Raw genomic sequence first — 14,698 nt, 5'->3', positions numbered from 1 at the left:
GAAATGAGAATGGTAATCCAAGCCGTGCGCGGAGTCTGCTGAGGCGGAAAAGCGCTCTTTGAAGTGTAGGCGCGGGCGGAGGCGGCGCCTGGAGGGTCAATGGGGATTCGCACACCCCTTCGGCCTCGTACTGCTCATTCGTTGTGCGCAAGGAAAGGCAGGGGTAAGGCTTACTTTAAGGATTCTACTCTACATGGAGAAAGAATAACTCCATAGATAGCGATTACACAGAGCACTTATACAAGCTGGCGGATCGTTGGAGGGATTCTTCGGTATGGTGAGTGCGCTGGCGTCTACATATGCTGCGGAACTCCACCACTCTCGTACCCTTGCGGGATTACACGAAACATGCGTGCTTGACGGATGCTTCGACATCTTTCACTGCTGATCTACGGAGGTTGTGCACATTTCACGAACGGAATTTTCACGATCCACAAAAACTCAGACTGCGGGAGATCGACGACAGGGTTCATTGCTACTATGTACGCTAAACCACATCCTGTAACCACAGGGCTGCATACTGAACATATGTCGTCAAATGGCAGTAAGTATGATGAATATCATCATCCATCAACTCTCCTCGGCCCAATACCTGCCTCCGCAGAGCAAACACGTTTCCCAGCCACCAAACACCGTGGCCGCCAGTCCCGCCACCTCCTGATCCTCGACGTCAGCGCCGAGCACTGTGCGCGCGCACACCGAGCACTCCCTGGTGGCCATGGGATCGGTAATTGGCAGGAACGTGATAGCGCAGCGGCTGAACCTGTGGCCGGCGGTGCACTCTGCGATCCTGAGATCGCGCCAGACCATGCCGGCGGCGCAGATGACGCAGCGCTCGAACGAGCTGACGAAGCCGTTCTCGACGCTGACGGGCAGTTCGTCGGAGTTGCCGGCGCGGCGGCGCATCGCGACAATGCTCAGCTCGAGGTCGAAGCGGACTTCGTCGGGCGTGTGCGTGCTGAGCCAGGTGAAGGCGGACTCGGCTAGGCCCAGGATTATCGACGAGGAGTATAGCCCCATTATCCCGATGCACGCGAGGGAGTACAGGATTCGCTTGGAATCGGCGTCGGTGCAGAGGTCGCGCGGAACGGAGAGTGCGGACACGATCGACGCGGCGATGATGTGCGGGTTCTCCGGGAGGAGCTCGTACTTGTGGTTCATCTGGGCGATTCGCTTCAGCGCGGCCGTGTAGCGGAGCGCGTTGAGCGGTTTGGAGAGCAGCGTGTGCTTCGCCAGGAACTCTTCCTCGTCTTCGCCGGGGGTGAAGGTTATACCCTCCAAGCGGGGATTTCCGTCTGCTGTCACGGCCGAAATGGCTGCGTGGATGCGCGACGTGAAGGGCTTGCCCAGTGCCACTGATTCCAGGATCACCGCCTCGGTGGCTGTAGTGATGGGATTTGGCAGTGCGCCTTTGGGGGTGAACCCAAAACTGCTCCAACACCCGCTCGATCCGGGCGCGAATCCGAAGATCAAGGTCGTCCTCTCGGTGTGCGCCGTGGTATACTCCAGGCTGACCTTGGGATGGAAGCTAGCGGCAATGGCGGTGATGCCACCGAGCGGTGACACGGCAAGACCGTAGGTGCGTACCTGTGCCTTGGTAATGTCATATTCGGACATGTAGTCCTGCTTCATCTCTGCAAGTGTCATGGGCCAGGTAGTCTGCACGTTTTCGAGCTCTTCGGTAGGTGCGTCTTTTATGGCTGCGTCATCAGTGCCTTGGACCGTCGCAATGCCCTGGATCGTCGAGGTAGAAGCGGAGGGCGACGGAGACGCTGTGGTGGGGATCTTGTAGGTGATGATCTGTGACTTGCCCTGGCTGGTCAGGACCTGAACTATCACGGTATCGGGTTCATTCGTTGGTGCAAAGTCAAGGCCTATTCTCCAGGTTAAACTCGTCTGATCGCGACAAGAACACAATTCTCCCGACATACCTGAACATCTCTCGACAAAGGTGTTCTCGAACTCTTCCCTCGACAGAATAGATCCATCCTCGTCGAAGGTCAGCACCACGGTACACAGCTGAGCGGCATACGCAGCGACTATCCGGCCCGCGATCAACTCGGGAGCAAAAGCCACCGAGAAGATGGGATGCAAGTTCGACATTGCCTTGCCGAGCAGCATTGGTTCCGAACCAATCGAGACCTGCGGCTCCGAAGCATCTTCCACATCAAGGGTCACTCTCGACACCACTGCCTTGCCGTCCCAGAAGTATGCCAGGAAAGCGTAGTCTGCGTAAATCCATCAGACTCCTGCCCTTTTGGATATAGCCCCACACACGAAATAACACTCACATTTCTTCTTGTCGCACTGTCTCCAAGGGCTCCAGCGCAGTGCCTTGAAGTGCGTGGCCCGCGTGCCAATGTACTTCGCGACATAACGTGCGGGAAAAGGCTTAAGAACGGCCACCATTTCCTGCAAGCCTTGTCCGATCCTACATCACCCCAAGACCTCATTAGCCCTCACCCTTCCCGTGCCAAAGACCAGACAGTAAAACCCACCTAAAAAATATCATCTCGAGATGATCGTTCGCCACGGCGATCAACGACTCACCCCAGCGATTCTCGTCTGTCCTGCAGGCCAGACTCCAAGCCATACCCATACACCTCGATCTTAGACGGGTCCTGATCTCCTTCTCTTTCTCGTCCGCATCTTTCTCGTCCTGGAACTTAAACGACAGGGGCGTGAGATCGTAGAGGACCCTCATGTCGCTGCCGACATGGCCGACCGGCTCAAAGATGTACATCTTGTGGTTCGTGGCGATGACGGCGAGGAGGCACCGGCGGTAGCGCGACATCCCCAGCGGCGACCACGCGATCTGGTATGCGTACCCCGGGCCTTGCTCTTCGCCGATCGAGTATATGCGCGCTGGAGACGTCAGAGTGAACGGATTGTGTTTGGCGGGGGAAGCAATTGAATGGAATGGAACTTACCGGGTGCCGGCTTGATCTCTTCGTCCATGGCGTCGATGATCAGCTGCCGCATGTCGGCGACGGTGTGCCAGAACTGCGGCGACTTCTTGTCGGTCTGCCGGCCATCTTGTCCAGTGAGTTTTGGGACCTGTGCGCTCGCTCGGGCGTCGATCAGCTACCTGTAAAAAAGAAAGAAGAAAAAAAGAAAAAAAGAAGATAATTACCAGAATAACCACGTTCTCCCCAGCGGCGAGTGCGAGCGCTCCCTCGGCACTCCACACGAGAGAATTGTACGTCGTCGTCGGGAACAGGCGCAGGCGCACGTTCTTGAGCATGATGTCTGTATACAGGGTGGGACTGTCAGCGCACGTTTCGGCGGGAATACGCGACGGTGGTGGTAGTGGCGGTGATGGGGGAGCTAAGGACCTGCGCTAGATGCGTCTAGTGTAACGATCTTGTGGGGTTGGGCTAAAGGGCGTATCAGCGCTGGGTTGCCGGTTCGCTCTTTCCATGATGGTGGCATCTCGGCGGTGAGGACTGTGGTGGAGGGAGGGCGCCGAGAAAAAGGAAGGTGAGTCGGATGGTGTGATGGAGATGGCGATGAGTCGGCGGTGGTTTTGAAGGCGTCGAAGGTCGGCGGAAACAGATTCACAGTATATCACTCGAAGTGGGAGCGCACATCACTCGCAGCCACCCGCTACTGGTATACAAGCTCCCGCTGGACAAAGGAACCCTATATTTTAAGCAAGCAAAATTACGGTATCTTACCAGATGGTAAGCTCCTCTTTGCACCAGCTAAACGGAGTGCCATGTCCTCCCCTTTCCTTTCCCCTCATGTCCATCCCTCACTCCCGGAGCTCTGTGAAAGGCATATCCAAGGCTTTCCTTCTTCTCCAGATGTCGAAGCGCTCCATAGGAGCAAGACATTACTCCACCAGAGCGAGAGCCAGAGATAGAACGAGACGGCGAGGAACTGCCTTTACCTACCAGGGCAGCGCCGGGTCTTTGGACGCTTGATTTAACAGGTGCTCCACCTTACTGTTGCACCTCGTCCAGCAGCAGAAACGCTGTGCTAACTACCGGCCCATCCGTACTCAGCCGCGGCGCAACTGGTACTACCGTATATGAGAAAGAGGGAAGTGCTTCGTGCGCTGCAATAATCAATCCCCCCAACACCGGGCGTGTGTAAAAAATAGTGACTCCCTCGGAGTACATCCGATACGCTCCATGGCCCGTACAGACAAAATGTGCCTCGAGAATTGACACTGATCTCGCATCGGCTAAATACTTCCCACGAGTGCATAACAACAGCAGCCGTTCCTCAGAAACCCCCGGGGGTCAGATGTGAACCTTAAAGTCTGGACCGTGTTTTTACAACCTTGAGGACTGAAATGGTGATATTATGTGGAGCATATTATTGGAGGGTAGCAGCGGTCGACCATGTAGCATAGCATGGCGCAGATGATCAAGCTGCGTAAGTACCGTGGTAATGACAACCAGCACTTTCACAATGACGGTCAACGGAAAAACATGATACGAAGATCCAACTCCAACCCTCACAAAGCAAGCAAACTTTTCCCACCAATAACCCGCAAGACAAGAACGCCGTATCCCCCCGCCCGCCCGCCCGAAAGAAATCAAGAAAGTAGCCCTTCAACTCTTCAACTCTTCCTATTCCTTCCACCTCATATCCGCAGCGACCTTCCTCTCGACGGCGCGACGAACCACGGCGCCCACCGTCTCAGCCTTGCACTTCCCGTCCACCCCCATCCCCTCCGCACCGCCGCCGTCCATAGCACACTCCTCCCTTCCCCACAGCAGCGCATTGGCAAACCCTTGCTCATCAAACGTGCCAAGACTCTCAACGAATACACACTCCCCCCTCGCAAACCCAAGTACATGCCTACTCCCCTCCTTCCCCACCTGTGCCCTCCCCCCCTCCCCCTCTCCCCTCATCACCCCGCCTTGTTCATCCAACCCCACCGTCGTAGCAACCAACAAACTCCTCAACGGCACGCCCGCATCAACAAGGGCCAGACTGGCAGCATTGATAGCGACGGGCAGCAGCGCAGTAGCGTCGGTGTGATCCGCAGCCTCGACAATCTGCACATTGATCTGCAGCAGGGTGCGTGGATGGTGCGTGCGGATTATCAGCGGCGACAGCGCGGAGAGGAGGAGCGATTCGAGGGCGCGTTCGTGCGTGCCTGCGGGTGTTAGCTAGGGGGGGGGGAGTGGGGGGGAGGGTGGGGGGGAAGGAGGGAGATGCTAACCGCCGACACCCACCGCGGGCCGCACTATCACCTCGATAAATGTCTTGTCTGGTAGCTCGTCGCGCGGTCGCACCTCCATTGGTCCTGAGACCGAGGCGATCGCGCTGGTGAGGCCGCATTTGAACGTTGCGGAGCCGTCGGCGCGCGGGAGGAGCGAGAGCGTTGCGGATATGGCCATGGTCGTCGGTGCTTGGTTGTGGTGGTGTGGGGTGGTGGGGTGGGTGAGATTGATGGGCGGCGGCGGTGGTAGGATGTGGAGTTTAGTTGGAGTGGGAGCCGCAGCCTTAGCCTTGTAAGTTGTCGGTTCGCGACTTTCTTATTGTAGCTTGATTTACACACGAGATCAACGAACGAACGAAGCGGGACGTCGCCCTAAGTTCTACATATATAGCAGTGGTGCAGTGGCATTGCATTACGACTGCCCGACTTCGCAGTAGAACTTGCATACAGAAGAATTGGAAAACATGGTATCCCCCACTCCGCGGGCCTAATCGCCTAATCATCATCGCCCTCATCCTGCCACAAATCAAACGTGAGGGAGCCCTGCGGGGGCGGCGGTGGCGGCGGGAGAGGAGCGGGGGGTCTATCGCGCTGGGGGGCGGGGTGTGCATAACCACTATTCCTGCGGGCCTTCTCGTCTGCGTCGCTCGGTCCGCCATTAACAACCCTCTCCATCTCCCTGCGCACCTTCTCCCCCTCCTCCTCGATCTTCCTCCTCTCGGCCTCGGGCACCATATCCTCGGGCACGCCATCCGGGCCAACGGCCTGTAGCGCGCCCTGCCGCATCAAGATCTCATTTGGCCACGGCGTGAACTGTAGGTTCCCCGACGGATCGAGCGACGTGAACTCCTCCTCTGACATGCCCAGGGGGGGCGGCTCCTGCTGCTCCTGCTGCTCCTGCTCCTCCTCCTCCACCTTCACCTTTCCCCCTCCCTCCCCCACCCCCACCCCCTCCTCTAGCTGCTGCACCTGCAACTGCGGCAGCACAGCGCTGGCGTGCTTCCGGAAGGCGGCGGGATTCGACGGGCGGGAGTATTTCGAGATCTTCGCAGCGTAGGCGAGGAGGTCGTTGTAAGCAACTTCGCGCGGGGGGACTGTGAAGCGGGTTGACGGGGTAGCGAGCAGCTGCTGGCGCGCGGCCGAGAGTGTCGACAGCAGCGACGTCAGCTGCGAGTCGAGCAAGGCGCTGGTCGCACTGAGTGTGAGGATTCGCTGCGTGGCTTGCTGGTGCTCTTCCACTATGTATGGGCATAGGATAAGACGGATCAGTATGTGGAAGGGGAAGGGGAAGGGAAGGTGCGCGGAGACTCACGTTTCTTCAACGTCAACGTGAGCTCATCGTCCGACTGCACGAGCGCTACGGCGCCGGCCGGGGAGGGGTTGTACGACGCTACGGACTCGAGCAGCTGCTGGATGTTGCGCTCCAGATTGTCGAGCGCGTTGTAGACCGATGCGTCCATTCCGTATCGAGACGATGGCGTGGTGTGGGGTCGGAGGAGGTGGGTGGTGGTGGTGGTGGTTGCAATGGCGCTCGCGTTTGTTGATTGATGATGCTCTCCCGGTTGAGCTCCTAGCTTGGCACTCCCCCCACGCTCAATGGGTACAGACCGGAGCGGCCAGACACAACTCAAACTACATGTTACACCAAAGTTCTCACTGAATGAAATCCCAAGCCTCAATTCACCATCTCATGATAGGCTACAGAGCGTATTGGTATTGCATGACTAGAGTACTATACAGACGTAAATCACTCCTGCCTGACATCGACAATCCTCCCCTCGACCGCGGGCGAGATAGCACTAGTCCAGTCGACATTCTGAGTGCTCGAACCAACTTTCGCCAGGCGTGCCCACTTCGTGCCCATTTTCATCTTAAGATGGTCGGTCTCATCCGATTGCGCCGCCTTCGGTGCGTCATCGTCTTCGCGCTCGATCTCGTCGTTCTCGATCTCGCTTCCACTGGTCTGGTCGTCGTCGTCGAGATCCTCGTGCTGGGCTGCTTCCGATGACTGCACGAGACTTCCCTTCGCGCTCATGTCCTTCTTCATGGGCCCGAAGAACTTGCGGTAGAAGCCGCCACGAGACCACTTCCCGATCACTTTGAGCGATAGGAGGTATTGCCGGAGCACCATCGAGATCAGCACTCCGCTCTCGTCGTCCACGACGCTCTCCGCTCCCTGCTCTACGGATAGGGCCTCGTATCCGTCCTTTCCTCGGCTCATGTAGCCCCTTCGATTTCAATTAGCAAACCTGCCCCCTCCTTGATATGTTGAACTTTCGTAGGTACCTGGTTGCAAGGGTGTACTTCTTGTCCGGTACAACATCATCCTCTCCGATCTTGCAAGACAAGACCCTAGAACCCTCTGGAAGAGAAGAATCGTAGGTGAACTTGATTCCCGATACGTGGGCGAAGCGGCCTATGTAGTCACATCAGTATTTGCTGCCCAGAAACCTATAGAACCCCCCCCCCCCCCCCCCCCCCCCCCCCCCACCTTCGTACGCCGGCAACTTCGAAACACCGTTCTCGAGGGCCTTGACAATCGACGATCCGGGTAGTCTAACCACGACCACCGGGTCTTCGAACGGGAAGCAGTTGATGATGTCGCCGAGCTTCATGACACCGGGGGGATAGATCTGGTCTCCTCGCATGGTTCCGCCGGCCATCATCGCACAATCGGTGTTGTAGTAGAACCTCATCAGATCGCACCTGTATGCAAATCGCCATCAGTGTTCATATCAATTTGATCCGCGGTTGACTGGGCCGAACGTACACAAAGTTGGCGTAGTTCGATTCCTTGCACCTGATAGTGCTGAACCGAGCATCCAAAGGCACCATGCTCACGCCAATGGGCTTCGCAAGCTTTGATTTCAGACCGACTGTGAGCTTGTTGACGATGTGAGCAGTGTGAGGATCCTCAGGCCTGCCATTGAGGTTAGCCACCATCCATCCATAAATACAGTGATTACCACAGCTTACACATCTCTCGTGATATCCCGCCGCACGATGTCAAAGTGCCAACCCGTAGCGTCAGGATCGGTACTGCTCTTCTTGCGCGCCTCAATATAGGAGAGCTGCCTGAAGTCGCAACCAGATCTGATGATATGGCAACCATTGACGACCTCATGAGCGTAATGGTGATCGTGTCTACCACACTTGTAAGCTAGCCAGTTCAACCGCCAAACTTCATGCAGGAGCCATACCCTCCAAGGACGATATCAATAAGGCCCTCCGGGATGTTATTGGCCAGTTTGATCTTTCCTCATCAGCAGCGATTCCCTCCGCGTGACGAGATAGTTAGGTAGGTACGCACATCATTCGGTTCACGCATATGGCTGACAGCAATAACAATCTCAGCGCCCTGCTCGCGCAGCCCCGGCGCCCACTTCTTCGCCGCCACCGCCGCACTGGTATAGACGAGTCCCGGTGGCAGGGAGTTGATAGTATCGAGCCACTCTCTCTCGACGAGTCCAATGACGCCGACCTTAATCCCATTTGAAGCCTGTAGCATAACCGTCTTCGGCAGCCCCGCAATACTCACGCCCTCGCCGAGCGCGGGATCCTCGACATTCGCGCACAGCCACGGGAAGTTGCACAGATCCCTGAGGTGGCCGAACTGCTCGACGCCGAAGTCGAGATCGTGGTTGCCCAGACATGCCACGGAAGTTTTGATCGCGTTCAGGATCGGAACCATGTGCCGCCCCTTGGTCACTGAGGACTCGAGGGACGGGTTGAATGCATCGCCGGAAAAGAAGGTTAGTAGCTCCGGCTGTGAGGTGTACGTGGGCGAGGACCGGTAGTGCGTCACGAGAGAGACGAAGCGCGCCGCGCCGCCGACGGGGTCTTTCGAGCTGTGGGGGAGGCGTTAGCTAGTTAGACAGCCGGGTGCTGGGCGAACTGGGGGGTGGATTGGAGGGGGATTGGGGATGAATCATGGGATGGATTGAGGTCTGAATACCCTTGGTCGATGTGGTAGACGTCGTTGTAGTGGAGCAGACGGAGATCGGGAGCGCCATCATCTGCAGCTCCGGAGGCGTGCGTGACGGAGGAGGGAGCGTTTTCGCTAGGCATGGTATGGTGGGGTAAAAAAACGCGGGGCAGGTAAGCTCAAGGTTCCGAGTATCTAGAGAAGCGATTAAATCGAATCTGTGGAAAGAAGGTACGGAAACAGCCAATTTATGTCTTTGAGGAACAGGTCCCTGTAGAGTACCTGGCTGAGGCCGCGGATGAGGCAAGCGGACTGTTGCAGCTAATGATCTGGCCGCCGTGGACGCTCACTAGCACGCCGGTACACAGAATAGGGTCCGACTGCAGCCCTAGAGTAAATGGCAAGCATTGACCTGACCGATCTGCCGCAGTCACCGATATTAAAATTTCAAGCTGCCTCCAGCCAATAGCCACTCTTGGATTCGCCGGTTCTGGTCTTGATGGGATTGATCTGCGGGGGTCTTTGTCGTTGTGCATATGGGTGATACAAGACAGGCCGCAGCTGTGTAGAAGCAACAACTTTTCGTCCGGGTACGACGAAAACTAACGAGGATGGCCAGTTTCATCCATCCAAAGCAGGGCGTATCGACCATTATCTGCAATCGGTATTCACGATTGGTATACGACTCACCGGCCTGCGGTCCAGAATCATCAGGCATCTGTGGAACCGCAGCAAGCCAGAGCTGAGCTGAGCTGACGATTCCCGAGCCGTGTAGGATCAAGTAGCCTGTAGGTGCATACCAACATCTGCGAATAGAAGCTACGTTTACACATAGTATTTATTGCATACGCCACCACTGAGAAGAAGCATCCAAAGCACCAGCCAGAAAGAATGCTACCGGTCCAAGGCCCAAGGTACAAGGTCTTCGAGTGAGAAGCCATGGTCTTCGCTCTGCCCCCACACGCCTGCACAGTGCACAGTGCACAAAGCCGCCACGAATGATAGGGCGACAAGAGCCAGGGCAAGGTGCAGAAACGCCGTGTTCTTTGAAGATCTTATCAATCCCCGAAACTACATACCGATATTCATAGAAGCACAAGTGTCAAGCACATCATGCCGGCCGCCGGAACAGCCGTCAAGGTATGATATGTACAGTACATACAACTGTGACTCCCCTTAACGAAGCAACTCCACATCCGATAACTAGGAAGAAAAGAATGAAAAGCGTACAGGACAATAGAAAGAAAGAAAAGAAAAAAGTACACGTAAAAAGGAAATAAAAGTGGGTATACGGCACACACGCTTACTACAAGTAACGTCGAAACAGACCCCAACAACCCCCCGCCCCGCACTCCACGTTCCAAGAGAGAAAAGAAGTACTATCAAAACATTAACGCCATGTTAACACCGTACTCGTTACGAACTGCCGCCCTTCCATCGCACCATTGATTGATTGCCATGCCATCGCCTCCCAATCGCACAGTAAACCCCCCTCCACATTCCATGCCTCGAGGCCACAATGGCAGACACACAATGGGACCAGGGACACTAAGCCGACACCATACCAGAATGCGAGTACTGCTGCTGGGGATGGTGGGGCTGCTGTCCCAGATCTCGGATCTGCTTCATCAGAAAACTCTTTTCGTCTATAAACTGCTCGTCGTCTGTGAGAATGTCTTAGTCGGGGGCATGTTCGATCACCTACACCGTGGATAGTTACTTACCCTTTCGTTCTTCATGGAACTTGGGCAGGAATACCAGAAGCTTCTCGCGGTTCTTCAACAGGATGTCTTGCACCGCCTTCGATTTCTTAGGATTGGCCACGAAAACCTGCCTCGGGTCAGCCAGCTGCATCGGTGCATTGTCGGTCATGGACTCACTTTGAAGACGTGGAATGCTTCGTATTGGATGTTCTTGCTCTTATCTCTCAGAAGGTTCATGGTCAACTTGAGATGCTCCGGTGAGTCGACGTATTCCAGCATCACATTGTAGTTTGCGCGATCCAAAAGGATTTCGCCGAGCAGTTTGATCGACTGTCGCTTGGTGACGTAGTTCGACGATACCAACAGGGTATTATATCGAAGGAAGAACTATGACCGTTAGCCGTCGGATGGTATTCACGATGCGACACTTGGCATATATACATCGACCTGTCTTTCGCTCAAGAATTCGGCTACTAGCTTCTTGTTCCTTGTCAGAAGTTCCTACCGCTGTCAGCACGTTTCAACCCGTAGTACCAGTGTCCCCCGACACCTCGCACGTACTCTAAACGTTGAGAAGGCATCGCTAGCTATGTCGAAGCTTCCTCCCTGCACATAGTCGAAGAAATCCCAGAACATCTCTCCATACAGCACAACCCTTGCCAGCGACTCATGCTTGAAGCTCTCGCGCAGGATTGTGCCACAGTTGTTGGCAACCTCCGGGTGATACTTGTAGTGCTCGACCAGCGTCCGGAGGGTATCCGGGGGGTTCCTGCGGTTGCGCTCGTTGACGTCATGGCTGAGGTATTCGACGACGGGGTAGAGAGGGGAGACGTGTTGACCAAAGTGTCCGACCGGTGGGCGGTAACGGAGGAGACCGTTGAAGAGCGCTACAACATCTTTTTTGGCCTGGATTTCCTGTTAGCAAGAGTGCGCTGGCCCTTGGTCGTGGCATTGTAGTACCTCAAAATCCAATCGGAAGAGATTCTCTGCGAGAAGCGGGAGGAGGTCTTTGTTGATGACTTCGTCGGAGAGAGCTTGCACTTGGTCGGGCAAGGGTTCGGACTCTGCACAGTCTTGACATTAACTCCCGAATTAAGCTACAGGGTGGGTCGCCAGAGGTCAGGACTGGGATGGGGGATACAAACCCGTGTTTCCCTGTAGGATCACCTTGAGCTGAGAGAGCAACCTCGTGGCTTCCTCGGACGCCTGCGAGAGATCGTCAGCTACACGCTCCAACACGTCCTCGATAAACCCTCATACCCGACGTTTCTCCAGCGGCGTGTCCAGCCGCATGATGGTATCCTTCAATGCTCGAACAAGCTCCTGCGGCGTCTTCTGACGGTTTCGGCTGAAGAGGAAAGACATCGTTGCGGGCGGCGAGTGGCGAGTGGAGTTGCGATGGAGGCGGGGGGAGGCGGGGGTAGTTCAAAGGTGCAGCTGTGGGACCGTTCCCTTCGCTTGTGTAGCCGGAGCAATTGGATTGACGGTGGGGCGGCGGTAACTAGAGCTGTCGCAGTATTTGTAGCAGTGGTATTTGCGGCGATGGTTCGATGAGCTGAGTTATGTAGAGTAGAACGGGGGGTGGGGCAAGGTTGAGTGAGTGGAGTTTGGGTAGTTGTTAGAACACGGTGCTGAGTGCTCCAACAAACTGTGAGGAGCTGTTGGAGTTGAGGTGTAATGCGTTTCTTGGCGTTTCAGTCCCCCTCCATCGACCCAAGTGCATGTGGACGGTTTGTTCTAGCTGACTTCCCCACAGCAACAACCGCCGAACGGCATTTTCCAATGCAATAACGGATGGTTACCCCAATCCGGCGCCAATCGAGTTGCATACTAGAGTAGCTAATACGACGGGGACCGTAGTGGCTGTTTCGCCGTGGGAATTGGCTGTTGTTGCGGAAAGTAAATTACTCACAACGCCATGCCACAAGTCCGCCGGTTATGTAAAGCTGGAAGGTCCTGGAGTCTTTGCCAGATATAGTGTACCAGTAGGCACTTCATTACCTAGGTTCTGTGTGCGGATGTACCCATGTTTGTGAGCTCGACGATGCCCATAGGCACTTTAATTCCCTCGTGTTGCTTCTAGAGTGCTGTAGAGTGGAGTATGAAGACCTACTACCCACAACAACCATTCCTCATCTGGCAGTATGTAGTCCTCTCCACTCAAGCGAGTGTCTCATTGATCATTCCTTGCTGGCTCAATCCAGATATCCGGAAATTCAGGGTCTTTAGAAGACATCACGGTGTTATGTATTAGTATTGTGAAAGGGAACGCTGGGGAACAGTGAATAAAAACGAGCCCTTCGTTCCTTCCTTGCCGCAGAAACTCCGGCTCTTCTCCCGTTCACCTCCGACCTTCTTTGTTTATACGCGCGCTGCATACTAGTTAGAGCGGAAAGGCAAGGCAAGCAGACCTTGTGATGTTCCGATGAGATTCCACGTGGTGATGCTGTCCGTACATAAGCGCCCTTCCCCTCCCGCCCATCCCCCGCCCGGCTGGGACGTCTGTCACCGATTCTCACTCGCGTCACTACTTCCTCACTCGTGGCTTTTTAGCCTTCCAACTGTAGTCTCAGAGTACAGAGCCGGACGAGCTTTCTTCGAGCATGACACCCCATCCTGGGCGATCGCAGAATCGATCCTGCCCAGGCCGCAGCCTACATACTTGGGGTGGACTTCTCTGCAGCACAGTGGGCTCGACGCTCGAGTGGGTACGTAGAGTATCCGCTTGCATATGTGTAGCTCCCACACTCTGCAGCTGGCCATTGAGCGTACTGGTATGTATCCGACGCACCCTCCCACTGTGCGACATTCATTATCGTGTGGTAAGCGCACAACGTGGTGGTGGTGGTGGTGGGTAAGATAGGAATACCGAGGCAAAAGTTCCATCCATCAATCAGACTTGGCCTAGTGAAGCGGTGGCGGCGGACGGCATACCTACTCTAGTGACCGGGCAGTGATGGTAATGTGCAATGTGTTGACGAGCATTGTATATTAATAAGGGTATGTACATAGCAATCTCGATGCGAGAACCGAAGGGCATGCTGTTCCCAGTTGACGTATCATACGGTACGCAAGTCTAGGATTCGCAGTGTTCTCGAGAATCGTGCAATTATGTGCGATGTTCTTTGCTGACCTTTAAATATTGTCCCCGGTTCGGCCCCCCTGGCCATCTGTAGCTGCCTACTAGGTATCATGGATGAGCCTCTTCGTCGTGCCTCATTCCCGACGCCGTACCGATAAATGCGGTGCTTACTGCCTATTTCTGCGCTTATGTGTTGCCCTTTTTCCCTGGAGCTCGGATAACTTGGACTTCTTTGTCGTTTTCAAAATCCTTTCGATTGTCCCTCCTCTCATTGTCGGCGAGGGAGTAATGGAGACCGTGTACGTCGGTGCAATTTGGGAGCGAACGTTGTTGCAAACAAGAGCTGGCACGCATCTGGGTATACATCCCGTAGTACATACAGGATACCCCATGTGTACTCTATGGCCACAAAAGCTGAAGAAAGCGAAACAGGTGTCCTTGCAAGAAGTTGGGCGAAGAATTCAAAAGAAGAAGATCGGAATCTCGGTTTCAATGTGAGAACCGTCCTCTTCACTTGTTCGAATTCTCCAACATGTACTTATAGTAGTACCGTAGTCCAAGTAAATACGTGCTTCATACTACCAGCTGCCAGGTGGAGTAATGCTCCCAACCGACCAGGGCCCTTGCCAGAATAAGATGTAGGTAATCCACTGCTGCAGCCATGCCGCCTACGCGCGCAGATTGCCCGTGTTGCCTATGCCTAGAGTAGGCCCGTGACGGGACTCGACTTCTGCCTTCTCCATCCTCCATCGGCCTCCACAGCACCGTCCCGGTATGTCGTTTGATAGATAGCCCTCGCAACACAGCAA

General features: G+C 55.2%; 5 protein-coding genes across 5 annotated transcripts; all 5 read right to left on the bottom strand.

Moving 5' to 3' along the window:
- Positions 1 to 267: 267 nt before the first annotated feature.
- BZA05DRAFT_403107 (transcription factor IIIC subunit delta N-term-domain-containing protein) lies at positions 268 to 3,303 on the bottom strand. The gene is made up of 6 exons (XM_051484167.1): positions 3,134 to 3,303; positions 2,931 to 3,057; positions 2,499 to 2,865; positions 2,292 to 2,431; positions 1,932 to 2,228; positions 268 to 1,874 (listed from the first exon to the last, which is right to left on the bottom strand). The coding sequence occupies exons 1-6, from the start codon at positions 3,242 to 3,244 to the stop codon at positions 571 to 573; spliced, it is 2,346 nt and encodes a 781-aa protein (XP_051337989.1). The 5' UTR covers positions 3,245 to 3,303; the 3' UTR covers positions 268 to 570.
- Positions 3,304 to 4,518: 1,215 nt separating this feature from the next.
- On the bottom strand, positions 4,519 to 5,425 carry BZA05DRAFT_403104 (ribosomal protein S5 domain 2-type protein). Its single transcript, XM_051484166.1, has 2 exons — positions 5,180 to 5,425; positions 4,519 to 5,113 (listed from the first exon to the last, which is right to left on the bottom strand). Exons 1-2 carry the CDS (start codon positions 5,355 to 5,357, stop codon positions 4,581 to 4,583), a joined length of 711 nt encoding a protein of 236 aa, XP_051337988.1. The 5' UTR covers positions 5,358 to 5,425; the 3' UTR covers positions 4,519 to 4,580.
- BZA05DRAFT_375731 (vitamin-D-receptor interacting mediator subunit 4-domain-containing protein) lies at positions 5,426 to 6,799 on the bottom strand. The gene is made up of 3 exons (XM_051481798.1): positions 6,492 to 6,799; positions 6,167 to 6,417; positions 5,426 to 6,112 (listed from the first exon to the last, which is right to left on the bottom strand). Exons 1-3 carry the CDS (start codon positions 6,637 to 6,639, stop codon positions 5,675 to 5,677), a joined length of 837 nt encoding a protein of 278 aa, XP_051337987.1. The 5' UTR covers positions 6,640 to 6,799; the 3' UTR covers positions 5,426 to 5,674.
- Positions 6,800 to 6,847: 48 nt separating this feature from the next.
- Positions 6,848 to 9,689, bottom strand: BZA05DRAFT_403099 (Metallo-dependent phosphatase-like protein). The gene is made up of 8 exons (XM_051484165.1): positions 9,135 to 9,689; positions 8,490 to 9,027; positions 8,380 to 8,432; positions 8,156 to 8,323; positions 7,950 to 8,099; positions 7,671 to 7,885; positions 7,466 to 7,595; positions 6,848 to 7,407 (listed from the first exon to the last, which is right to left on the bottom strand). The coding sequence occupies exons 1-8, from the start codon at positions 9,245 to 9,247 to the stop codon at positions 6,927 to 6,929; spliced, it is 1,848 nt and encodes a 615-aa protein (XP_051337986.1). The 5' UTR covers positions 9,248 to 9,689; the 3' UTR covers positions 6,848 to 6,926.
- A 963-nt stretch (positions 9,690 to 10,652) lies between these two features.
- On the bottom strand, positions 10,653 to 12,172 carry BZA05DRAFT_339941 (Mo25-like protein; the record flags this gene model as incomplete). The annotated part of the gene is made up of 8 exons (XM_051480952.1): positions 10,653 to 10,768; positions 10,829 to 10,934; positions 10,985 to 11,194; positions 11,249 to 11,308; positions 11,369 to 11,713; positions 11,768 to 11,871; positions 11,953 to 12,013; positions 12,068 to 12,172. The coding sequence occupies 8 exons, from the start codon at positions 12,170 to 12,172 to the stop codon at positions 10,653 to 10,655; spliced, it is 1,107 nt and encodes a 368-aa protein (XP_051337985.1).
- Positions 12,173 to 14,698: the final 2,526 nt, after the last annotated feature.

The sequence above is a fragment of the Tricharina praecox genome, assembly GCF_024521635.1.
Source record: "Tricharina praecox strain CBS 144465 chromosome Unknown BZA05scaffold_18, whole genome shotgun sequence".
Lineage (NCBI taxonomy): Eukaryota > Fungi > Ascomycota > Pezizomycetes > Pezizales > Pyronemataceae > Tricharina > Tricharina praecox.
Note: the sequence above shows the minus strand (reverse complement) of the source record. Positions and strands in the feature narration are given on the sequence as shown.

Coding starts and splice junctions, on each gene's coding strand:
- BZA05DRAFT_403104 (XM_051484166.1), bottom strand. CDS start 5,357: ATGGCCATATCCGCAACGCTCTCGCTCCTCCCGCGCGCCGACGGCTCC. Junction 5,114..5,179: donor GCCCGCGGTGGGTGTCGGCG/GTTAGCATCTCC, acceptor TAACACCCGCAG/GCACGCACGAACGCGCCCTC.
- BZA05DRAFT_403107 (XM_051484167.1), bottom strand. CDS start 3,244: ATGCTCAAGAACGTGCGCCTGCGCCTGTTCCCGACGACGACGTACAAT. Junction 2,229..2,291: donor ACAGTGCGACAAGAAGAAAT/GTGAGTGTTATT, acceptor GGATTTACGCAG/ACTACGCTTTCCTGGCATAC. Junction 1,875..1,931: donor CTTTGTCGAGAGATGTTCAG/GTATGTCGGGAG, acceptor CCTGGAGAATAG/GCCTTGACTTTGCACCAACG.
- BZA05DRAFT_403099 (XM_051484165.1), bottom strand. CDS start 9,247: ATGCCTAGCGAAAACGCTCCCTCCTCCGTCACGCACGCCTCCGGAGCT. Junction 9,028..9,134: donor GTCTACCACATCGACCAAGG/GTATTCAGACCT, acceptor CCTCCCCCACAG/CTCGAAAGACCCCGTCGGCG. Junction 8,100..8,155: donor CGGGATATCACGAGAGATGT/GTAAGCTGTGGT, acceptor CCTCAATGGCAG/GCCTGAGGATCCTCACACTG.
- BZA05DRAFT_375731 (XM_051481798.1), bottom strand. CDS start 6,639: ATGGACGCATCGGTCTACAACGCGCTCGACAATCTGGAGCGCAACATC. Junction 6,418..6,491: donor CACGTTGACGTTGAAGAAAC/GTGAGTCTCCGC, acceptor GCCCATACATAG/TGGAAGAGCACCAGCAAGCC. Junction 6,113..6,166: donor TCCGGAAGCACGCCAGCGCT/GTGCTGCCGCAG, acceptor GGGGTGGGGGAG/GGAGGGGGAAAGGTGAAGGT.